Below are 25,500 nucleotides of genomic sequence, written 5' to 3' on the forward strand. Positions count from 1 at the left end.
CCCCCCCCCCGATTCATCGCGTGTTCGTTCCTCCTGCGAAAAACAGACAGCGACGACGAGCGAGGGAGCGGCGAGGCGTGTGCTAGATTTCAAAACACGAAGCGAAACTCCCTGGACGCGCGCCGCTGTAAGGAAGAAATAAGCTCGGCTTCCGGATTCGTCGGGATAAGTGCGCGACGAGAGATAACGATATACACGGAGAGTTCTCTCTCTCTCTCTCTCTCTCTTTTGTCGTGCGTGAATCTCCGGTCGATGGTTCTTCTGCAAATTGATCTGAAATTCTCCGTCGCTCACGGCCATCAACGGCTGTTTTTCCCGAGCTTTCGACCTCTCGGCCGACATGCTCGCGATATTCACCGCGAGGGTCTGCGCAAGTTCTGTATCCGAGGATGAGGAACGCGCGAGAGCGCGGGGGTGGAGGAGGAGAAGAGCGAAACCACGGCGCATCAGCGATCCGTGGCGCGCATTAGAAGGCTTCCGGTGCTGAACACCGGGCCACCGGGATGGTGGTGGCCGGTCGGTACAGCTCCAACGGGGATCCGTTTCGTCGGCCGTTAATTGGAGCTTTGGCTCATCAAGCGTTGCCGTTGCTTGCGATGAAATCGAGCCGCGTCGTTGCGACGCGGCCGAACTCTCAGTCGGCTTACTGTGAAACCGGCTTGCCGTTCGCCCTGCCTCTCTTCCATCCCCGTTGGCTCAGCCACCCTCGCTGGTTCGTCGGCTCTCTCTCTCTCTCTTGCGCGCACGCCAATTCCTCTATAACGTTACCCTGACCCCAACGCTACGTGGTCGCGCAAGCTCCCAGCGCCGCTTACGTGCGCTGCACCGAGCTGTATGCTCTCGATACCGTGTGTACGTTCCGTGGATTTCCTGAAAACTTGATGAACCGCGTGTCAGTGAACGAGTGTTGCTACGAGTGCCTCGATCTTACGTACGTTACGGTAATAATGCGGCATCGATCGCGAGACCGTTTTATCTTTTTCTCGTCCTAAATGTTTCATTCGTCTGATGCATTCGCGCTCTTGCGTTGAGACGCGTCCGCATTAGCAACGTGTCAGTAACGGGCGTTGAATATTTGCCACCACACCGACGGCGACGGTGGTTTAATGTCTTCCGCTTTGCCGCTTCCCCGATGCTGCGACAAGTGGTTCTTAAAGAATGTCTAAAAGTGGTCGCTCACCTGCTGGCCATTAACGAACCATTTTAGCCGCGCGGCAGGATGAGACTTGCTGCTGGTGCAATTCAGCGCGAGCACGTCCCCGCTCGCGTACACCTTCTCCTCGCCGGTTATCGTCGGCATCTCCAGCGGCAGGGCTGCGACATATCGGGAGGAAATGATTAGCCGCGGTTTACACTCGCCGTTGTAAGGGAGTTTGTATTGTTCGCTCGAACGACGTTACGCTCAAGAAAGTATTTTACACATCGTACATATTATCGCAATCAACGAAGATATATTTTAGTTCGACGAAGGGTGCGGATCTACAGGGTGTGTCTGAACTTCGTCGACAAACTCACAGGATGAATTCTATATAAAATATTTATTTTTCAACATCAAATCTGCCCTGTGAGTTTGCCGGTGGAGTTTGGATACATTCTGTATATTTTCGAGTATTACGAATTATAATTATCCGCAAACAACGTTTTCAGCACTCGAGCAAACTGACTCTACGCGATAGAGAGAGAGAGAGAGAGAGAGAGAGAGAGATAAAGAAAGAAAAGGAGAAAAGAGGAAGGTTGATTTTTAAGACAACCCAGTTTATCTCGGTCCTCTTTGTGTCGGAGGCGTCTAAATACTAAATCCCACATTGTTTCGGCGACGTAAAAGGCAACTTCGTTGCTTTGCGGGAGAACTTTGCGCGGCAAGATGTATATAAAGCCGGGCGTGCCATTAACAAGAAATTTTACCGCCACTAAACGCGTTTATTAACCGAGCTTTAGATCTCGTGCATTTTAAATTTTGGTGTATACGTGCCGGCCCACGTTAATGTTCTCCGTAATGAAGCGGCCGTACGCCGCCGTTACGCCGTCGCATAGACGCGATTAATAGTCGAAGCTGGCAAAGTGAGCCCCATAAGAATGCATCGGGGATTAAACGCGGCCCTCTCGCGATATGCTCGTGAAATTTACGACGACAGGCGCGAGGGGCTCTCTGTACGCATACGTTTGTTTGACGCGTGCATGTTCCCGCGCGTCAGACAGTATGGATATTATGCGGCGTAGCGGAAAATAGACGCACGCTCACCCTCTCACGGTTAATTTCAACTTTTGAGCTGATTCTAAAGTTAATTTAAGTTGCGCATTAAATTTAAATTTAAATTAATTTCAAAGTACTCTCTTTCTCTCTCTCTCTCTCTATGCCACTTTTAGTGACGGATTTAGGATATGTAATGCCCGAATTCCGTGCCTGGCAATATGCGCGTTTTTGTTTCGCCGCCATCATGTCCGGAGAAGTTCGCGAACGAATCCCGAGAGCAGAAAGAATTTTCCGTGTTTTTCGCGCGACTTTTCGCAAAAAACTCTAATTTCCCCCCTAAATCGATAGAAACTCAATCAAACGTTAATTCTCCTAATCATATTTTAATGTAACAAATATTAATCACGGACAGGCACGTGGATATATTGGTCGCGCTTATGAGTTATGAATTACGCGATTAATGATGGCGATGTATGCATATTTAAATAATCATTAAATTTTGATGCCATTATGAATGTAGGAAATACATATATGTGAAACACGCGCGATTTCTCGACCGCAGCTTCGTCTCGCCGCTCTCGGTCGTTGCTCCGTTGAAACTGAGGATTAATCCGAGATAGCAGAATAGCTCTTATCACAGAATCGTTCTCGAAGATACCGTCGCGATAAAAGTGCATCCTCTCGGGACGAGCTTCTAAACTCATCGTGACACTTCGTTCGGAATATTCAACGTAACGATTCCGGAGTCTTACAATAGCGAGCTCTTCGACTTGATCGAACGTTACTGACGTTACCCCGGAAATCCACACGGCCAAATTAATACTATCTGCCACGTGAACACCGCGTATAGTTCGTGAGTCGACTAATGGACGTGCTAAATTAGTCGGCTTATCGAGTGCGGACGAGGACTCGAGTATTACTCGTCCGCCGACAAACGTTCCGCGCGGCGTACTCGTTCGCTGAAAGTCTCAACGTCGCGGAAGCGTCGTCGGGGAAGGAGCGCGCGGGGTTATCGATCCCCCCCGTGCGGGCCAGAAAACGCAAGGGAGAAAATTTCGTCGCGAGGATGCAGTGGAAGACGAAAAGCCGACAGCTCGGAGAAACTTGGCACGACGACAGCCTCCTCGAGGCCCCTACAACGGTCTTAAAATTCCCCGGTTTCCGTCCCCTCTTCCCCTACGACCGCCCGCCATCCCCGCGCACCGGCGGCGCTCGGTCGTCTCTCTCGCGTTTCTGCCAGCATTTCGTCGGGCCTCTTTCTCTTTTTCCCCGTCTTCTCCCTTTGGCGTGGCCCACGGCGGCGGCGACGGCGCCCAGTTACGGCTTAAGACTTACGACGCCGTAATATTTATCGCGTTTCGACGTCTTTATGCACCCTTAAACTTTAACGCCCGTTCGCCGCCCAGGCGAATTTCGTGCTCTCCGCGGAAACGCGAGCAAGGGCGCTCGCGTCTCTCCTTGCCCCCCTCCTTCTTTTCCATTCCTTTGAGATACCGACGACGGGGGATGCGGATAAGACGAGAAATACTGCGCGTTCTTTCGTAAAGTCCGCTTCGTGCCGAGTTCTCCGCGGAGTTACCGGGTTTTACGTCCGCTTCGGAGGAGAGTCGGGAGGAGGCCGGACGTGCGTTGCCGATCCCGCGCGATTAATCCCTTTGCGCTCACCACTGCGTATCCGTAATTGAGAGTTCAGTAAAAATTGACAGTTGCACATTACGTAAAAAAAAAAAAAAGAAAAAAACGAAGAGAGAGGCCACCCTTGCGGGCGCGACTCTGTATTCCCGCGAGCTCGTATTACACGACTTGTTTGAAAACTTCCCGCTCTCTCGGCAAATCAAAATATGAAATTATCAAACTCTATTAACTGCATTTTAACCGGCGCACGAGTTACAACTGTGCGCTGTCGCGTTTTTTAAATGTCTCCCTTTTATCAAATTAAAACGACACGCACGAAATTATTTTGTTTCGCGCAGCGTAACGTGACTTCCGCGCGAACGGCTGGCTGTTTGAGGAATTAACCGAAGAATAAATGCGCTTAATTCGGCGCGTCGCGTCGATCGAGCGACGCTCTCTGGGAAAAAATCGTAAAATTCATCGAATTGTACGCTCGCAGCCGGCGTTTCTGACCGGACACTATCGCACGGTAATAATTATAAGGCGATTACGTGTCCCGATAGCGGACGAGTCCCACGTAAGCGTGCCTATCTCCGTTGTCGACCCGCTTAATGTTGAGGTGAGTTAATATCACGCTCGCAGCAGCAGCTATGTATCGTGGTATCGGCCACTTTGACCTTACGGTAATCCTATTGCTACGGATGCCCGCCGTATGCTCGACATAATTAGATACGCTTCCTTTGATGTTCGTAAGAACACCGCACGCGCACGGCCGATACGGACTAAGAATTGATGATCGGTCGATGGTGGAAACCGTCGCGTCGGAATTGTGTCAGACGACGTTAATGTTAACGGACGGAAATGTTAATCTTCGCGACTATGCGTCGTTATCGGCATCCTCTCGCTCTGTCTGTATCCATCTCTCTGTCTCTCCCGTCTGTCCCTTATTTATTACTTCGCATTTCTCGTTGTCTCTCGTTATCCACATATCGACGTTCGTGCTGCGACTTTGCCCGCTGTACTGCGCAAATTGATAAGTGTCCAGAAACTGGCAGGGATCGAATAACGAAAGAATAGCGGGGAAAATTTCTGGAGGGGGGGGGGAAAAGCGGATGACGTTTTCATGTGCGGATTATTGATGAATTTGTAACTCCGCGTGGACACGCGCCTCGTTCGATGGTGCAATCAAATAAAGAGCCGAACGATTAATCAATCAAACTGTTATTCGTTTATTCGCTCGGACTGGTCAGTGGACCAAACGATTATCCGCATGTCCATCTAATCAATGAAGCGATTATATGGTTATTTTTTTATTCGTTTCGATATAATGAAAAAGCGCTGAAATACGCGACCAGCGTAGCTTTTAAATTAAAAGGGAGAATTAATTAAACACAGCGGAAAGCTTTCGAAATTGACACCGATGTCTTTTTCAACATTACACTTCTCATTAAATTATGGTTACACGAGTTCACCGCGAATGCGACGCGTAAGCCATTTAAATGACTTTAAAAACGATCTTAGTAGTTTTATTATATTAAACTTCTAGAGATAACTTTGCGCGAGAAATTTATGTTACGGAAAAAAATTTGTAGAGCGCAGAGAGATAGAGATAGTTATAAAGAGAAAAGAGAGAGAAAGAGGTAGATAGATAGATAGATAGAGAGAGAGAGAGAGAGAGAGAGAGATTCGAATATCAAAGTACTGGCTTAATTCACATGAATTTTCTCTGAAATTTTTTCGGCGCTCCCGAAAAAACCAATTAGCGTGGAAATTTGAAATCGTGCCGCCCGATCTCGCCGCTACTCTCTTCTTGTTCTCGGTCATCCTCAGCTATTTCCGCGGTCGATATCGCGTTTCCCTCAATCATAAGAGAGAGCTACCAGTTGCACCTTACATCCCCTTCGCCATTCACTCGTCCCTGTCGCGCGGTGCGGCGACAAAACGAACCCGACGTCCGATAATTGCCGCATTCTCCGACAGTTAGATTGTCTTGCGAGCAATATCGGGTCTCGCGGTGGCATTTGCAAACTTACACGCTATTGCAATCCGATATTCGCCGCTTCGACGGAGTTGCCGTTAATTTCGCCAACTTGATCGCTCCGTCGTAACCAGACGGACGTGTAAACGCGCCGCGTCGAGATTCTCGAGGCCAGAAGTGCCTCCACTCGTCATCGGCCAAGGACCGGTGGAACATTACCGAAGTATGGCCGGTGTGTCTTAGGCTCGCTCGCGAACGCTCGTTTCTTCGTGAGAACGTGACGGCCCCCTCTCTCTCTCTCTTTCTCTCCTCTCTGTTCTTCCTTGCCGGCGCGCTGCCGAACTCAACCGCGTCTCGTAGTCTTTAGTCGAGTTACCAAAGGGTGGAGAAGGAAGGCCGGCGCGCCGGCTGCATCCGAAGCATTATTAATTAAACGCGACACCGGTCCACTCACCTATGACCTCCATGCTCGCCTCGCCGTTAACTGAGTGGAAGTTGGGCGCCTCCGCGCTAACTTCGCACTTGTATTTGCCGCTGGTGTGGAGATTCGCGTCCTGCAGCACCACCTTCCCACGATCCGACTTTCGATGCTGAAACAGCAAGAGCACGCGCGATTCATCGAGAGCAGCGGATGCGTCGCACAACAACGCGTCGCGAGCCAACCATTGAGGAGGGGGTTGAAACGAGACGGGGGGAGCGTCGACCGGTAAATTAGCGGGTATCGCTCGACGGGGATCCATGCGCGCGTTTCTGTTCTCGAAACCGCTTTTTTACAAGCGTATTTTCGCCGCCGGTTACTATATGGGCCTGCCATGGAGAGACGGGATGATGAAGGTTTGGAAATACCGTAAATGAAGATAAATTGTGTTAAAACTGAATGAAGAATGATACAATCGGAGCGATGCGTCCGCTGAGCGCGAAGTGGCGAAGAGAGATGGAGAGATAGAAAGAGAACAAGAGAGAGAGAGAGAGAGAGAGGGAGACAGACGAGTGAAACGGACTCGCCGTGATTCTTCCGCGCTATTTGACAGCGTTTATTCGGGAGGCATAATAATTCGTTCCATTACGGTAAGGCGGGGGCTGGCGGACGGGACATCGACTTTACGAGTCATTTCGTTTTTAGAGCAGTGAATCGTGCCAGCGTAGTTATGTCGTTACAAATGGCGGTCGCAGATCGCGCGTGATTACCGGGCGTAAAAGCTGTTTTCTTTTTGCTTACGGGTTTGCCACTGCTCGCGACTTTGAACGGGCTCTTACGCTCGCGTACGTCCTTTTTTTCCCTCCCTCTCTTTCTCTTTTATTATCTTAAAGCTCGCTCGTTCATTATACTCCACTTGAAGCCGTGCGCCACCACGGGGGAGAAAAGATTAATCAGTTCGAGAGTTGTACGGTAAAAGTACGGTACGGTTTAAAAATTAAAAACCCGTCGACACGCACGCATAGGATATATCTCCGGTATAATTAAACGCGTTCACACAGTTGTATTAATATTTTGCACGAAATGGCTCTCTTTCTCTCTCTCTCTTTCTCTCTCTCTAGCGTTAGCGCGCTGGCGAGGCGGTCATGCGAACCGCGTTGAAAAGATTTTGTACTATTTTACATTCTGTCAGGCTGCCGTACGAGCAGAAATGACATTGCGTTAACGGTCTCTTTCTTTTGCCGTGTCGACTCCCAAACGCAATGGGGAATTTCTCAAACAGAGGAAAAATGAGAGTTACGCGAGCGAGGCTTACCGAAATAAAGTGAGACTGGTGTAATCGATACCGACGAACGTACCGAAAAACGATATTTCTTCTTCTTAAAATGATTTCGAAATTACTATTAGTGGATCCATCTGCATTATTACGTTACCTTAATTATCGCACGGTACTTGAATTCAATTACATCTTAAGAAACCGAGCCTTTAAATTTTTTAAACTAATTTCGCCCGTCTATCCAGCGGGTAAATATGGAAATCGATTTTATATAGAACGATCCGGCTGGCACTTCGGTCGTATATATAAAGAAATATATACGCGCACTTAAACGAGCGGGCAAATATACGTGCTTATTCCATTTATAACGAGATATATATGTGCGCTATATCTCACCGACCGTGAGCTGGTCCATAGTAGGTTGGTGCAACGAGTTTAAGAATTATGCGGCGGAGAAGCGAGTCTTTGGGTGTTCACGAGGCAGAAAATTGGAACACTTCTTTTGCCATTCGAGCTTATGGAAAGTACACTGCGGATACGTTCACTATGACAACTCCTTGCTCCCGTAACGAAACTAAGAACTTTTGTACGCCGCGAGTCAGTTTTTCTTGCCCCGAGATGAATTTGCGAAATAATAACACGCGATACCTCGCTAATTTTTAATAATGTAATAATGTCGCGGATAATAAGTTGTCGAGGAAATTTCGCGTACCTATTAGATGGGAAAATCCAATTTTCGCGTTTCACGTCTTGCGCGCGCTACTCCAGCGGGTTTATTTGTTAATGGAAAACAGAAATCTAAAATTTACACATCCACGTGGCTGCTCTCTCTCTCTCTCTCTCTCGATTGTAGCGCGGGAAGTTTCGATTACATTTGGAGGCCGTTGTATTTTTCCAAGTATTCGTAAAAAAGAGAGGCCAGACACACGCTACGGATCGGTATCGTGTGTAACGTATACTTAATCCCATCCTTACGTTACGGGCGTTAAATATTTAACGCGAGCGATCGCGATGGAACTATGTGTGGGATCGAATGAGAGAAGAATGTACGTCGTGCGGAGCAACGGCGGGAAAGATAAACGCTACTGCCGATAGAAAGGCATCGCGCGCCCCGCGCGTTACCCCGATGCGGGAGAAATCCGTGTGGTAGCCGAAAACTTTGCAGAAAATACCTTTCGCGGGCGTGATAAAACTTCGCGCCGGCAACCGTGAGGAAGTGGGTAAGCAATGTCTCTCACGTAGATCTACCGAACAGCTTCGAAGATAGTGAAAGCGTTAAAGGACGCTATAAATTCGGGAGCGATACGAGTCGATAGTGGTGTAAATAAAAAAAAATTGTCCCCAGCCGAGAATTCCAACCGCGAAGGAGGAGAAGAAGGAAGTCGCTCGTTCGCTCGACGGAGCCGGCTTTTTTTTCATTAGTTTGTATTAATCGCGCGAATTTCATTCTTGCGAAGTAACCTCCTCGCTCCAGTTGGAAATAGATCGCATTTATCTTTCGTTAGTTGGGTAATTCTTTCAAATAAATCCCCGTCGGAGTTAATAAATGTGATATATCAGGAGGGATGAGTGCTATTCTGACGCCGGGCTTTCTCAATTACTGCTCCATTACGCGATGTAAGTTTCGAATTATATCTTCCTTCTCGCGTTATATACTTATAAAGTGTTCTATCCTTGAACAAACTTAGTCGGGGCGTAGAATGGATTGAGGTGAACGAAAAAAATCCTCTCTACCATTTTGCACATAACACGCTCGGTTCGCGTTCTCGCTGTGAGGCCGATCGAGAAATGCGTCCGACTACGAGCGGTGTGTATCTACTCGGCGATTTCCGTTGTGAAAATTCAGGCTGGCCGAAGATCATCGGATCGGAAGGTCCGACGACCGAGTATGAGGTAAAAGGTCAAGCAGTACCCCGGTACGTCGAGCGAAATTTTATTACCGGCAGTAACACGTCCAGAGATTTTTCCAGCAGCGTGGAAGTACAAACGCGTCTCCTCGAGACCCAGAAGGAACCGAAACTAGAAGTAGTAAGGAAGGTAAGAAAGGGAAGAAGGGAGGCAGGCGCGAGCAAGCAAGCAAGCGCGCCGGCCACGATCACGTGGAGGAAGTCACGAAGTATAAACGACGTGGTTCCCGCGTGGCAACGTTGACGTTTATCTCGTAGTAAAGGCGCTGTCGGACATAGAGTTCTTACGCCGACAAATCAATTTACGTCCCTCGAGAAAAGTTCCGCGAAAACAAAAGGGGAAATGACGGCGGCGGCGGCGACCGTCGGAATCGTATTACCGTCGACAATATTTCGCACTGCCGGCTCTCTCTTTCTCTCTCTCTCTCTCTCTTCTCTTCAAATACTGCGCCACTGTTCTGTCGCGATAAGCTAATAGGTCAGGATAAGCGCGTATTCGTCTCGGGAATATCTCGTTCGAGACAGCCGCGGTCTCTCGATTCGCGGCTGCCTAACCGCCGTCGCGCATCGATCGCAGTCACTCGGTTCCCCCTAATCCTGATTAATTCAATCTTACTATTATCCTGCAACTCTGTGTTTATGTTTTATCGTTGTCACAAGAGATCGTTACCTCTTCTCGGCGTAACTTCCGCCGTGATGTGGGTAAAGGCGACGAGAACGAGGTTTCGATTGGCGCCCTCGCGAACTTGTTACTTAACCTTGCGAACTTACTTCTCTCGACGAAGAAATCGAGAATTCCAGAATCGGGATCTTAAGATTCAGGGAATCCTATGAATCTCTTTTTAAGTTGCAATTTGCATTAATTGCGCGACAGTGCTCGCGACACCGAGGATTTCGCTGTCTAACCGGTGGTGGTCGACGATAATATTCAATTAACGCGGTATCAACAGTGGAAGTCGCTCCAGCTGCAAACTGCACTCTCTATCGCGGGGAATCTCAAAGTCTCGCGGATTCTTGCGAGGAACACTCGATGATCAGACGAATTCGGTGCGAGGGGAGTCCGTAAACTAGCGGTTATCGGAGCGAGTGGAAAAAGCATGACAGCGTCGTGAGGAACGCGCGATAACTTTCTCAAAGCATCCGAGATTGTTTGTTGGCACCGCTACGAAAGTTTAGCGCAAGAGCCCGAACGAGAGAGTCGAGGAAAGAAAGGGAGGAGAGGGGGATGAAAGAGAAAGAAAGAGAACGTAGCAGGATTAAGGGAGATAGGAGGTTTATCCAGAAAGTAGGTACACGTTTCTAGCACATCGCGAGAGATCCAGCTGTTGATTCGTACTCGATGAAATTTCAGACTCGAGTTGGCAGGTAATTTCAAAGCCGCATGTTTCTTCCCCTTTCCTTCCTCTTTACCTCTCTCTCTCTCTCTCTCTCTCTCTTTCTTATTTTTCTTCTCCGTAGCTTCGCTTTATATCCATGTGTCTCTCTCGCATTTTCTTGCTCAACTTTATATCCACGTGTCTCTCGTTCGCAGCTCCGCTGCGTTCCTACGGTTCGTCTTTTTCATCATTTTTCCAAGCACCTCGGACTCTCTCACCGGTTTTACCGGCGAATTAGCGAGCGCCATTCAAGCCAGGCGCCATTCGGACCTGATGGGGGTAAACGCAATTACGAGCGAGGGTAAGGTGAAAACAATTTTTACATTAGCCGCCCTCACCGTGCCTTTGGAAATCTAAAGATCCGCTCTCGGGAACTACCTTAAGCCACTTGCGCGCGATTCGCTAATGCTACTTTATTATTCGCATTACCCGCGTTGCTTGATCTATCAGAATGAGGAGTATGCATAAAATAATGACTGCAGAGAGGCGTCAGGGCGCCGTTCGAGTTCCCTCGGTCTTCCTTCTTTCTGAACTTGAAACGGCGAATTACGACGGGAAAGCTAGGATTATAGCCGAGGGGATGTGTGAGAAGCTTCCCGACGGTGTCAAGACACGTCGATCATTAAGCCGCAATTGACATCACGTCTGCAAACGCGATAATATCGACGGAAATCGTGACGAAAGGAAAGTTTGATGTTCGATAAACAGTTTATCGTGCACAATTATCCGTTCCCTTTACAGAAGTCCTCGTAAAGTTGAGAGAAGTAAAGGGAAGGAACGTTCCCGTTCTATAAATCGCGCTCGAGACTACTTTCGCCGTGTCCAGCCAAACAAACAATAACGTCAGTTCACAAGCGATGTCTCTTTATTGCAGTTCATCGACTAGTATACGACACAAATGTAAGAGGATTTGCGCCGGAATAGCGCGTCGCGCCGCACTGAAATTCGCTCCACTTCCTCGTCGAGCGAGACTCGTGCGATCGGAAGCTCGCGATAAACTCCGGCTGAAATTAACCCTAATCGGTGTAAGTTTCGATCCGAGCACGACGATCCGAGGATGGCTCAATTATTGCATAATTGTGATTCAAAGAAGAGGGAATCGCGCGAGAGAATAAGGGATTCGCGTTTCGTAATCCACCGCGCGGGGTGAACTGAGAAATACATTTTTTTTTTTCACGCGAAGAACGATATACGCAAGTTTATAAAAATCACAAGCGAAGATCACAAGCCGAAAGTTTATCGTTTGTTCAACAAACAATACAGCGTGCGGTGCTCTCTCGCGATCATTTTTGTCGGCCTCGAATTCCGGCTCTGCCGCTAAAGTCGCGTGATTCCTCGCACTTCAATACGCGCCGGGAAGTGACAGGTTCGCCGGCGAGCCGGACATGATCGCTTTTGTCCACGGAGAGTTTTCCTTGCCGATATCGGGCCAGCCATTGGAGCGAGCCAGATTAATAGTCCGCTGCGCACAGAAGGTTCGGAAGATCGGCGGCTGGGCGGGCGAGCGAAGGGATGAGCCGATTCGGCTCACGTAATGCTCGTTACACGTCGGACGATATTAACGAGCGCAAAGGAGAGAGCGGAACTTTCGTGCCATCGAAAACGTGAATCGGAAGCGGACGCACCGTCTCGGGAATCAAGAGAGAGAGGGACGATCGCGCGCGGAGACGTCGATCCTCGGCGTTTCCTCGAGACACCTCGTGCGAGGGTACGTCCTACGTATCGCGCACACGGCCGATTTCTCGGTGAAACTACGGCGCCGGTTTCCCTCACGTCTCCATCGGTCACCCGAGAATTGCCGCGGCACTATCTCACATCTTCCCGTCGCGTACGTACGAGACGCCTCGGAATCAGACGTCTTTCCCCGGGTCGGAATTTTCGCTCTGTATGTTAAATTTTAATTTTCTCTACAACATAGCAGGTGCTGGAATAGAAACATACATTTAATATTTCACAATTTGAATAATGCAATTTATTCCTACTCCGATGATGTCTCAAATTTTCGTTCATCAAATCGGCAAAATTAAAGGTCTAAGAAAGAAGTTGGCAGGTCATCTAAATAGTCGCAAGCTATCTTTAATCTTCGCAAGGAAAGATGAAAGCGGGACGTGAGCAGAAATTTTGGAGTTGTGAGTGACCCAAATATATGAATATGCGTTCTGTTTGATTAAAACAAAGAAAGGGCGTGAAAATTATACGGGACAATAAACAAGAAAATATTTTTCAAAAATATTACAATAATACAATAAATAAACGTTTTGCTGGGGTCATAAATGGCCCCCACCTTTCCTTGTGAGGGTTAAGAGTATCAAAGTAGCATCCAGATTTCGACACGAGTTCATTCCGCGAAATCTCGAACTCATTTTTGCCGAACGAAAGACCGGCCTCGCTCGCGGCTGGTTCCTCGCGATTTCTTAAATTTTCACTAACAGGTGTCCGCCGAGCGGAGCTTCTCTCGCGCACCGACTCTCCCCGGAATCGATTTTCCCGGTCGCGCGCGAGAAAAATTCGCGACGGCCATTCCTCCGCGCAGGTTCCTCCATCCTTCGTCGCACTTGGCACACATTCGCCGTTATACTTCCCTCATCACTCCGAGCGTGCGGTAATTACTCGCCCGCAGAGAGGAGTTTCCCAACGCACACCCTCGCCCGTCGTCGTTTCTCTTTGCGCTGCGCATTTCCGCGTTTCCGCCGGCGTACGATCCTTTTACCGCAGCGCCGCGCGCATTATCGCGATCGCGGTACACGATACACCTGAGCCGGTGCGCGCGATGAGTAGGAGGGCTTCATTTTTATTACAGCTTTGAGCGTGACGCTTTATTATTACGCGACTTTGTTCATACGTACACACCGCGGTATGCCCTCGAGCGCGTTACGGGCGCGAACTCTCGAGCCCGGAATAAATTGAAATATTTTACGCGAGTCTCGCGCGAGCGAGCTCGGATTCTCGCGCGGCCTCTTCCTCGCTGGCGAGACGTCCACACTTTCTCGCCCGGTGTCGTTTCAACCTGCAGTTTCGCTTTGGTTCCTGCCTGGAGAGCGACGATGCGATTCCTCTACGGTCGAACGAGCAGTTCTCCCGCAAACTCGGTTACATCCGACGATTCGATACGCCACGTGGATATACAAGTGGCTATATGGTTGGGCTTTTCCTATCGGCGTAAACGTCGTCAAACGATTTTTCAATTACCGACTTTTACCCCTCTCCTTCCCTTCATCCTGCGACAGTGGAGCCGCACTCGTTGGAGATTTTCTCTCATGTCGGGACTCATGCTATGCGTTTTAATACCGACGCAATTAGAATAAACATAGTGTGTAACAGCTCGTAAATGGAAGTGTAAACACGGAGTGTTCTTGCCTGAACGTGATCTCGCTAATAGCATATGTCGTTTTTTGATACACATCGCGCGCGACGTCGAAAGAGGATGAAAGGGGTTAAAACCGGTGGTCTACTTGAAAAGCGCTAATGGAGATTTCTTCCTCTCCAGCTTGGCGAGATTTAACACAGTCACGAGCCGTCGAGCTCCAGCTTCATTGCTCGATGGTGCCTCGCGCTTCGTAAGATAAGATGAAGGCGGGAGGTATTTTCTGGGGTTTAATAATTTGGAAATCTTGTAATACTCAGAGTATTAAGACATGCCCTCGACGTGCTTATCCGCCACAAAGCGTGCCGCATCAAAGCGAGTATGTAGTCGTAAAGGTAATTGCGTTTTATAACTCGTCCCGTTGTACGCGACACAAAAGGATTTATAGACAGGATATTAAAATGTAAGATAAGGGGACGGAATGAGTTTACATACTTATTTGTCTTTTATTATTTTTCTCCCTTTTCGTCGTGCTTCTCGTATCAAGTATCGACACGGGCTAATTTGCAACGGGAAGAAAACCCGTGATATCGTGAGGTTGTGTAGGGTTTTTCTTGGAAATGTGATTTTTCGTATTCATAAGGAATTTTCCTCGAGTGAGGGTGAATCGTGTTTATCAGAAACATCGTGCATCGGCACACGCCGCAATGTACATTCAATTTTCCGATATAGAGTAAAATCGATATTGAGCGTTTGACGAGCCGATTGGGAGCGTCATACACTCATAAATGAAACGTCCGTCGATATTTATATTGTCCTTCTCGGATCATGAACAACAGAAACTCTTTCTAGATCGGTAAAAATTTATATAGATCACGTAAACGTATGTGGACAAAAAAGATTAGCTGGATTGGTTGTATATATGAACACTTAAAACTTGCGAGCAGCGTAAACAATTTTAATTGCTGCAGCAGCAAAGAGTTTGTTACTGCAACAATTAAAATTGCTTACGTTGCTCAAGTTTTAGGTTGTCCATAGAGACAACTAATTCAGCTACTGAAGCTGTTGCGAGTCACACGGCACAGCTGTGATGCGTGCGAATCACGTGTTCCGTGTTGTTGCTCGCGAGAGGTGATTGTCTTTGATTAGCCGACAACAGCGCGTCGGCGATCGTTAGGCACGCGCGTTATAGCCTTATATGGTCATGTTTCCTTCGTGTCTTAGTAACGCGAGACAACAGAAAAGCGAAACATCCTCGGGAGCTGCTGGTCCCGGGACGTAGTACGATTCTGCATAGCCCGGTGGCAGGTCGGTATTCTTGCTTGTGCTGCGCGTCGACGATTGCTCGTCGTCGGTTGCTTGTCTATCTATTGCATTACTTTCTTACACGATAACTGCGTGCGGTACTTACAAAAGTTCCCCCAATTATTAGTGTAATTGCCTTTATACTTTCGGTTCTTGTTAACATTTTTAAGAATGGGTACGTCGCGGAAACCCCACGCGTGTGTTGTGCCCCTTGAAAAGGGAATAAACTAAGAATTAATTTGTGTTATCGTTAACTCGTCTTATGTTGCTTTGAATGCCTCTTCCGCTCTCAAGAAACTCAAGATCACGTGCGCGCAGAAGCTAATTTTCTTATTCCGTGAATAGGAGCTGCGCTCCTAATATACGACAATTAATAAAACGTGCAAGTATTCTAAATAATCGGCGAGGGATGAGTGGGTCACGCTTGACTGACGAGGACAGTCCCGTCGAATGTGGTGATCTGAAAAAAAAAAATTCGACGGCTATGAATTTTGCAGCGACTCGATTTTCCCGTTTCGCGGACGCGTAATCACATTACCGGATCACCGATATCGCGTGTCCATTAAAACCAGTCGACCCTTTTTCAATGAACCTGCCGCCGACCTATATACCTGTCGCATCACGAGAGAAAAAAAGGAAATGAGAGAAAGAAAGAGAGGGAGAACGAGAGAGAGAGAGAGCAATGCATCGCCCCTCGCGGCTCCACGTTCTTTTCGCGCGGATCTCCGAATTCAGCCTCATCTACCCCGTAATATAAAGAGTAGATTGGCGCCGCTAAATCTTTGCGGAAGGCCGTAAAACTTGAGCGCCTCCCGTGTACGTTGTTGAGCACAATGGCGGTCTATGATATACGATGCACATCCCCTTGCTCGCTCGCTCGTCCACGCGCACGTATATACGCGAGCCACAACGCGTCGTGATAGTGTGTACTCTGGTTTCCATTCTCTCTTTCTCTCTCTCTGTGCTTTTTCCTCTCATTTCTCTCGCCAAGTTTATACGAAGCGGCATGAGGTATTGATAAACACGCGAACGGGCACTCCCCAATAACCCCGAATTATTTCGCGCGTGTGACCTTATTCGCAGACGAGGTGAACGATTTGATTTTCGCTCTTCATTATATCTCGGAGATATGTGTCGATATCGCCGGCATCGAAATTCCCAACTCGTACGAAAAGTCACGGTTAACGAAATTATCGGCCATTCGATAAGTCGCTGGCGGGGGCGCAGGTGAAGTTATCGTGCGACAGCGTCGGGGAATTAACGCGGCGGATCGAGCTCTTTCGCTGAGCGTCACAATGATTCGGCGATCATACGCCATCGGAGCTCGGCTTAAACCAAGCTGGAATTAATCCGCGATACCTCGTTGGATTATACACGGCAAACGATGTTTCCCCCCCTTTTGACGAACAGACGGTTTCATCGACGACGACAAAGCCGCTTGTAAAGCTCGGCGCGTTAAGCTCCTCCGCGGAAACAACGTTTCCGTTTATCGAGCGACGGGACAAATATTTTCGAAACGAAGTTTGCTCATCGTTCGCGGTTTCGTTTGCGGCCGGGAGAACCGATAGTTCCCGCAGCTCCGATTTCTGTAACCCTCGCGACGTTAGAGCAAATCTTTCGTCCTTCCCCTCCTCCTCTTCCTCCCCCTTTGCCCAACCACCCGCCACCGCTACGTATGCTCGAACGAATCGAAGATTTTTCCATGAAATTGGTATCGTAGATCAGGTCGAAAGCTCCACTTTGTTTGACCCGGAGGCTCTCCAACCTGTTACCCGGCATCCCGGATATATCGACGTTTAAGACGTATCTGCAGGAGGTCGCCTTCGAAAAATTTATCGGGCACTCGCGATAGATTTCGCGATTTGTCTCAAAACGCGTCCATGACGCATCGCCGCGACGCGGCGGTCTTCAATTCGATTTATTTCGCGCCGTCGCTGCCACCGTGCGAGTTTCATTGAATGATTTATCGGGGCGGGCGCGTGTACGCGCGAGCGTAAATCTAGATTTAAACTAATCCGTTGCTGTTAAAATATTTCGTTTTCTGCGGATCGTGCGCGCGCGCGCGCATTCTTTATCCGCGGATGGTGTCCGTTCGCCGCGATTGCTCGCGATTGTCATGCGCGCCGGTCGGGTCGAGTTTGTTTTAGCATTAAAAATTTCTCGCGTACGGCGAAATGCGGAAGCACGCGCGCACATGTTCGCTTAGGATTTATTGATTCCTCCTCCGCGAGGACGGTTGTTATTTAAAAGGGAAAGGCTCTCCTCGACAGGAGCGTTAAAGATTCAATGCCGGGGAACAATGGCGGCCGACTACAATGGAATACGAGAGAGGGGCATCTTACTCACATCAACTTTAACACCTTCGACGTGATAGCTGTGCTTATTGGGCTCCGTTCGGGGCACGTATCTGTAGAATTCCTCGTTGTCCTTGTACCATGAGATGCTATAGAGCTTCTCTGTCTCCAGATCGTACCTGAAACGAGAGATTAAGCGGAACGTGTTATTAAATGCATTCCAGCTGTTCGCCGGGTTGCCGTAAAGACACCGCTCACACGACGACTCGCGCGACTGTTCTCTATCGTTGTCTCATGTATCCCATATATTGGATCGCCTCGTTTATTCCAGTAAAGCAAAATCGCGCGTTTGTCATTTTTCCACACGCCGATTGATTCGTAAACCGCACGGCCTCCACGCGAGTTGCGAATAATGTCCGCCGTCTGACAAATGGATATCGACGCGCATTCGGAGCAGACTTCGCAACGTGGTATCGGAAAAGTTTATACCGACTCGAGTTTCATCGGTTATCGCGAGGCAACGTCCGAGATTCCTTTCGTAATTTCGCCCGACGACCTCGCGAGAAAATGGAACACGGTTTGCGCAGCGATACACGCGCCGCTGCACAGTTCATCATCTCGAATCTTCATCGCGGATTGGCGGCGAGATGCTGCCGGCTAATTGTACGGGTTCCTGTATGGCCGGCCTACCTTTGCTACTGAAAAGGTACCTGTCTCCCCCCTCCCCCTTCCTCGACCACCTATTCACAAGCCGCTTTTACTGTGAACGCAATTTACGTATCCACGGACTAATCGGTTCTGCGGTTCATTCGGCACAATAGACGACTCGTGGAAACGAGCGGATGCTGACGAGCTCCGGAATAAAAGTGAAATGAACGCGCCTCGCTCGCTCGCTCCGCTCGCGCCGGCCTCAGATCGTACCCTTAATTGGTCCTCGTTCGATTATTCCTATCGACGAATAGTCGCTATTAATTGAAACGGTCCTCTCGCTTTTAAGAGGCGGCATGGACACGGTTTCTCTGTCTGTCCTTATCCTCTCTCTCTTTCTCTTTCTGTCTTTTTCTTTCTCTACTCTCTCTCTACTGTCTCTCTTCGCGACGATATCGCTCTTTAACGCGTCGCTTATTATTACCATACAGTTACTTGCGCATCGCCGACGGCCGATTAATTTCGAGCGTCTCGGGGGCCATTCGATATCTCTTTATGAAGTCTTAATAGCTCCCTGAAAGCAATTTGTATCGACCTCGCGCGTGTCTAAGCACGGTGAGCAACGTGAGCACAGTGAGCGTGTTAATTTCGCGCGATCAAATATTAATCTTAACGTTTGCGTCTCAGCGGCGCGTATGTGGTCAAATTGACACACTGGCGCCGGGTGAGTACGTTCACTTCCGCGCGCGCGCACTTCCGACGATCGCGAAATGATTTCGCGGAATTTTCACGACCTGTGTCGTAATCTCGCGCGTCCCCTGTACTCCCGAGAGCTCAGGGTGTAGCTGGTTTTTCCCGGTAGGCGATTACAACGCGCCGGAGCGACTGCGAATTTCGTAAAACAGCGTGTCGCGATGACTGTTGGGAAAAATCGCGCACCACCCTCCGCGATCGACGTCCGAAATGGACACGACATCGACAACGGCACCGGGATCGCAATATCCCGGCCGGTATCCCCTTGACTCGGGACGACGTGTTTCGCGCTTGTGCGTTGTTTTAACGTGATTACGTTTAGCAGGAAGGAGATCGAAGGGGAGCGTTCGCGTGACAAGACTCGAACGTAGGGCGAGCACTATTACAATAATTGATCGACATCCCCGGCTGAGACTCGCGGCGGTCCGTCGTTTTGCTAATCGAGAATTATTACGTTCGCCGGGCCCGAAAGTTTTTGCCGTTTCGAGCGATAGACAAGTCGCTCGGGCGATCGGATAGCGCTGCTCTCTCTCTCTCTCCTTTCTTGTCGCGCACCGTCTCTCGTGTGCGATCGATAACTGCTTAACTTCATATACACACGAATCGCGCGGATCTTTAAGGGAGTGCTGGTATTTCAAGTAAATGCGTGCTGAGATTGTCAAGTTAAAAGTTGAGTACAAAATGGAGCATTATCGACTAGTTGATTCTAGAGCGAGGAGTCGCCGCCGTCCTCGTATCCTCGTTCCGTCCGAATGACAAATTAGTTGCAAACTCGGATCGCGAATTCATCTTCATATATATGATTCTTCATTTGCAATTAAATTCCACCTTTGATATTACATTCGGGGCGATTGATCCGGTCGAAAGAGAGCCCTTACGACCGCGCATTTGTCGCTTTCGCTATAATCGCCGTTCTGGATAGTTCTCCCCCACCGTTCCATCTCGTTAAATTGCATTTCAATGGAGTTTCTCGGTCATGCTCCGATAAACCTTTTGAGCGGTTGGCTCGCCGCTAGGACAAAGGGAATCGCGTCTTCGACCCTATCATCGTCATGTTCTTACGAGTGACGCGTCTGCAAAAGTAACCGTATACTGGGTTCTTCCCCCGCGACGACTCTCCGGCGCTCGTTTTGTACGGGGAAAGTCGCGAGCATAATCCGTCGCCTCACCGAGTTTCGGTAAGAAAGAAAGAACGTTTAATAAAAGATACACTACCCGTCGTATGTCACTCGTCTTAATTCGATCTTTCCCGAATTCGTTCGGAAATAAGACGGCTTGAATTGTTACGACGATCTCGCAAAACCCGATAAGGATAATCTGAGAATAGTCAGCGTCAGAATTTAACTCGCGTTTGTGACATAGGAAGTGACTTAGGATCTCTTCGAAATAAGACGATCCTCGCAAATTGCGTTTTTAAGCTCGTCCCAAAATTCAGCTATGAATACGTTCTATATATACGCACATATATACATCTATCTTCACAAGCATCCTCAGCCAAAGCGACGTTCCATTTTCGGACCCCTTCAGCGCTCGGGGAGCGATTTCAAAAAAATTCACGCGAGAGGTAAGGTACAGCGTGTGCTACATGAAGAAAAGATGCTGTGGGTGCCATCCGCGCGCACCAGAGAGAGAGAGGCCGTCCGGCGATTTTCAAGGGATCGTCGTGGCCGTGCATTGCGCCGTTTCAGAAACGAGCTGGAATACGCCACGTGGTGGTCCGCAGCAAAGATTCCGCGAGCAAGTCGTGTACGAGCAGCGGCGTCGGAGCGCTATTCCCCGAAGAGGAGATCGCGCAGAGGAGGCGGTTCTCCGGGTCGGACACGTCGGATGCGATAATGCACGCTCGGCTGCAATGTCGGTCTCATTGCGCCGTTGCACCGTTGCAGCGACGTACCCTGGGGGGGCATTCGTGGGCTGTGTGTCGGTGTCGGCGGTACTACCACACACCCCGTCCTCCAACACCGGCGCATGCAGCGCAAAGCCTGGAAAAGGGATTGCCGCATTCGAGCGTAGGTGCACAATTTCGAGCGCCGCGTCGTGGGATTGATTTGCATTCTCCGGCTCATTTGCTGGGTCGTGTCCTGCGGGAATTCTTTCCCCCTCCCATTTCTCTCTCTCTCTCTCTCTCTCTCGTCCTCGTCGTCGTTCTTGCTCTCGCTTCCCATCGAGACTACCATTTTTCCACCCTTCTCGTTCCCTCTCGCTTTCTTCTCGCTCTCTTCATTGCCTCGCCGGTATGCACCTCCGATGCTTTACGTACCCGTCGATTTCGCCGACCTCCTCCGACGAACGCGCGTAATCTTTTTGTATTTTTAGCAGATCATTATTTATGCGGTGCCTTTGTTCTCTCTCGTCGGAACTTTCTGGCTTTCTCGGGATTTCTGGAATCGGATCCTTTATCAGAGGTAACTCGACGTCTCTCGCTTTAATCCAGAGAGTCGTTGGATTCTCGGGACCGAACGGCGGAATGGCGACTCGTTTGGTCGAAGGGCCCGTGATTTGTCGGAATATCGTTGAATATTTTATATTTCATCACGCGAGTCGCGAGACGAAACTTATTACCGAACAATGCATAATTTCAACTTTAGTCGGACATGTCCGTCCGCATAACTCGATTTTTCTACCGAGCGCACAACGTGTTGTCGCACGTGTGAATTCGTAGTTTGTATTTATATCGATGTATTTCCATAATTTACACGCGCGATGTACCGCAGTAATTTACGCGCGATATAAATATCCGCTATTATTTAAAAAGGTGAGACGGTGCTGCAGCAGCGTCGCGGATTTCGTCCAATTAGCGACATAATGAAACTCAGAATCAATTTGTAATTTGATAAGCACAAAATCGATTACGGTTCGAGTGCTCGGGCTAATAAGATCAAGGAAAATGTCGCAATGATGAATGAGATTCGCGGGGCAATCGAGGCGAAATTCTACGATCAGACATCGCGGAGAATGGAGAACCGTGGAACTCCTAATAGGAAATTCTCTGTGGCGGAATTATACGGAGGAAGGAGTACGTAATATTGAAGCCAACGTAGCGATGAATCTTCGTTTGGGATACGCCAATCGCATAAATCCTACCGTGGAAAGCGTATTAGAGAGCGTCTATCAGGCAGGTGAAAATACTAAGGCGCGATCAGACGATCTTCTCGACTTATTTCGTTGCGAGAGAGAAAGAGAAAGGCGAGACGGGGGGGGGGGGGGGGGNTACGGATGAAACAGGAAAATTAAGGGATTCCGGTAGACAATGGTATTTTGTGCTCTCTTTGATTAACCGCGCGTTTCCATACGGCATGTCCAATAATTCTACTAATGGAGAATTAGCGGCACTGGCTTCAAAGCTTTGTTGCGTTAAATAAACATGTTGGGAGTATTAATTAAAACGAGGCTGTCAATCTCACGGCAACTTATACACGTTCATACAACAAATTGGTACACGGATTCGCGGGAGGAGTACACTCTCGCAATTTCGGCCCTATGATTTTCTACACATTATCGCTAATGGATATGCGATTAGTGCAATCAAAGTTTATTGATATTGTATGATCGTGTGCGCTCGTTCTCTGTTCCTTGTTTTAAAATGTGTGCATTGCGCTGTCATCAATGCGAGAGCAGGATTTGCGTGCCCGTAATAATTACCTGATTTGATTTGCACGTATAAGGATTTAATTATGATCGTTTCAATAGGCGTCATTTCGTCATTATTTAATTATTTGCATCTCCGCGCAAAATCGATGTAAATTGCATGAGTAATCCTTGACGAGGGGACAGCTCTTCTCCAAAATGTCGAAAGGGGAGCACTTTCGTTCACAATTCGCCGATTGATTTCAATCCTGGCGAGGTATTTTTAAGCGTAGGATCAATAACGCGAGCGGACGCGATGCTGCGAATGCTGTGTGTTAGAGATGCTTTTCGTTTCTAGAGGGGAATTGCGCGTTCGCGAGAAATGGAAGGTTCAGAGGTGACAGCACGAATAAACTGACCGGAGAACTGTGCCGGGGCGAGAGACTGCACTAATTTGCGATTCATGTGTATATTGTGGAAGATATTTCGATGTCCATGCTGTTTTGCAATGTATGTTCAACGAATGTTGATTTGCTTCGCGACTGTTTGTGAATATTGACACATTGAACGAATGGGTAAGAAAAGAAGATGCTGTTAATAATTTCGTAGAAATGTTATTCGTTTTGACTGTTCCACATTAAACGATTATACACGATATTGTTAATATTGGCCCGATTCCCCCGTTCGATGATTTAACTAATTTATCTGTCTATGTTTTCTCTCTCTCTCTCTCTCTCTCTCTCTCTCTCTCTCTCTCTCTCTCTCTCTCTCTCTCTTTTTCTTTTTATACGCATTTTTTGACTCGACGCTGAGAATGCTGCACAGAGATAATTTGCTGGCACAGCAAATTTTATGCCGTCGCAATAAGATTTACCAATTACGGTAAAACGATTTGTTAAAAATATTAATTGCCATTCGCTGGATTATTTTCCTGAATCTACAGATTATTTCGCCATAAGAACAAATTAGTAAATGTAGGAAAACATTAATTTGTTTTAACAGCAAATCAACGTGTCCTGAGGATAAATTCACTCACAGCAGAAGATTTTCTATTCTGACAACGAAACTGTTTCTTCTCTAATTACGAGTAACTCGTTAATTTGTGGTTATGGTAATTAAATTTCATCGTTGTCGCAACGAATATGCAGTAGCAACGACGGTTTCGCTACAACAGCAAATTAATTTTTCTCCGTGTGACAATATTTGGATAACTGAAAACTGGTTTCTCCGCAATTCTCTTCGTTTCAATGTCTTCGTTGGCATGTACTTGGTAAATCTCTCTCTGCGTTAAAGATGAACGAAAATACGCGCATCCCAGATGAATCGGCGTGGTTGTTTGAATATTTATCAAATATTCTTAGATAAGTGCTATTAAGGAAATTAAATGCGGTATTGATCGTCACGAACGGTGCTAAATTGCTGTACCCAATATCTCCTCGCCCAAGTTACGTAAACGCGAGGCAGCGTCTTTCTACCGCGGAACCCTTCCGAACTATCTGCACGCGGTATCGTGATTCAAAAGTCCTAATTAAATACGCAACATTAGATACAAGTTTCGCGAGTCTTTGCGGAAATCTAGTAGCTCCGTTATATCTTTGCAGTTTGAGAGAAGTGAAATGTCAATATCGCAACGAATCTCCGCGCGGAAAGTTTTCTCCCTCTGACAAAATAATTTTCCAACTTCGGCATATGGTTGGTTTCCTCGCGTAGCGTATGCGCGTATTTGCGGCGAGGATACGAAACTCGTCAGTTAAATTAAATTAAACGTATCAATGTAAGTTACCGTCGCACCAGAAGCACTTAATAATAAAAGGAATCATTTCCGACGAGACATTTCATGAGAAGAAAGACACATCGCGCGGTGAATTAAGATATTCGTGCTCTAGAAAGAGCGCTCGATCGTTCGACTTACCGTTAAAAATAATCTGTATTCGCGATATCCTTTCGCTTATCGATAGCTTTGTGTAAAAAAAAAACCGACGATAAAACAGACTCATAAGCTGGGATCCGACCGAGCTTATGATAGAGTCCATCGTGCGCGATTTCAAAAGGTCACATGGTCCATTGTTGCAGCGCGCATCGTTGCGGGATTCGGGGCTTTCGTACATTGCGAAAAGTGATAAAAGTATAAGCTGTGTGTTAAAACGCGAACTCGCCGAACGAAGAAGCTGCGTCGCACAGGTTTCTCTTCTTTCGCGCCTCGCTTTCCAACTTGTCACATGGTTGTATTGTACATCATCGTCTTAATACACAGTTATATATAGGATCAAGGTTTAGTTCTTGCAGACACGACGGTGGGATCGTGAAGGAAGTAAGGTCGGTAGTGAGTAGCTCCGTAATGCAGAATCTCTCTCTCTCTCTCTCTCTTTCCTTGGAACGAAGGAGAGCGCTGTGGAAAGTCACGAGAGCAATTTTCGCCGGAAGGGGATAAGACTCTGCACGAAAAAACCAAAGATACCGATTCCTCCTTCCAATTTGTTCTCGGGATATAAACGTTTAATCGTCGGGCGAAAGAATGGTGCAAAAGTATACTTTTCTCCTTTCCTCGATAGAAGCGGGGAACAGCGTCGAGGGATACACGACGGGAGGGTACATCCACTGTGCCGTAACGTTCTCAACCCTTCGAAATATCAAATACGAGATTTCCGCCCGCTTAAGAATAATTACGTTGCAAAACCTATCACAACGCTGACGTTTTATTTCCGCATATTTCCGCACACGATTTACATCCGATGAATTTTTCCCGGATTCATAATTAATCGCGTTTTTCGTCTTCGCACGGCGGTGCGATAAACTTCCAATTGACTGTAAATTTCGGTGATGCACCGCGGGAATCCCGACGCGATGGCGCGGCGTGCGGGGGGGG

At 48.1% G+C, this 25,500-nt stretch overlaps 1 protein-coding gene across 1 annotated transcript in view; it reads right to left on the reverse strand.

Moving 5' to 3' along the window:
• LOC106743384 (cell adhesion molecule 3-like) overlaps window positions 1–25,500 on the reverse strand; it is an 87,522-nt gene that overhangs the window by 16,349 nt on the left and 45,673 nt on the right. Inside the window, exons 4-6 of the mRNA XM_014617169.1 lie at window positions 17,719–17,845; window positions 6,241–6,376; window positions 1,181–1,314 (exon numbers count right to left, since the gene is read on the reverse strand). Coding sequence (XP_014472655.1) covers window positions 1,181–1,314; window positions 6,241–6,376; window positions 17,719–17,845 — 397 coding nt within the window. The remainder of the gene's footprint in view (window positions 1–1,180; window positions 1,315–6,240; window positions 6,377–17,718; window positions 17,846–25,500) is intronic.

The sequence above is a fragment of the Dinoponera quadriceps genome, unplaced genomic scaffold, assembly GCF_001313825.1.
Source record: "Dinoponera quadriceps isolate SergipeBrazil2010 unplaced genomic scaffold, ASM131382v1 scaffold616, whole genome shotgun sequence".
Taxonomy (NCBI): domain Eukaryota; kingdom Metazoa; phylum Arthropoda; class Insecta; order Hymenoptera; family Formicidae; genus Dinoponera; species Dinoponera quadriceps.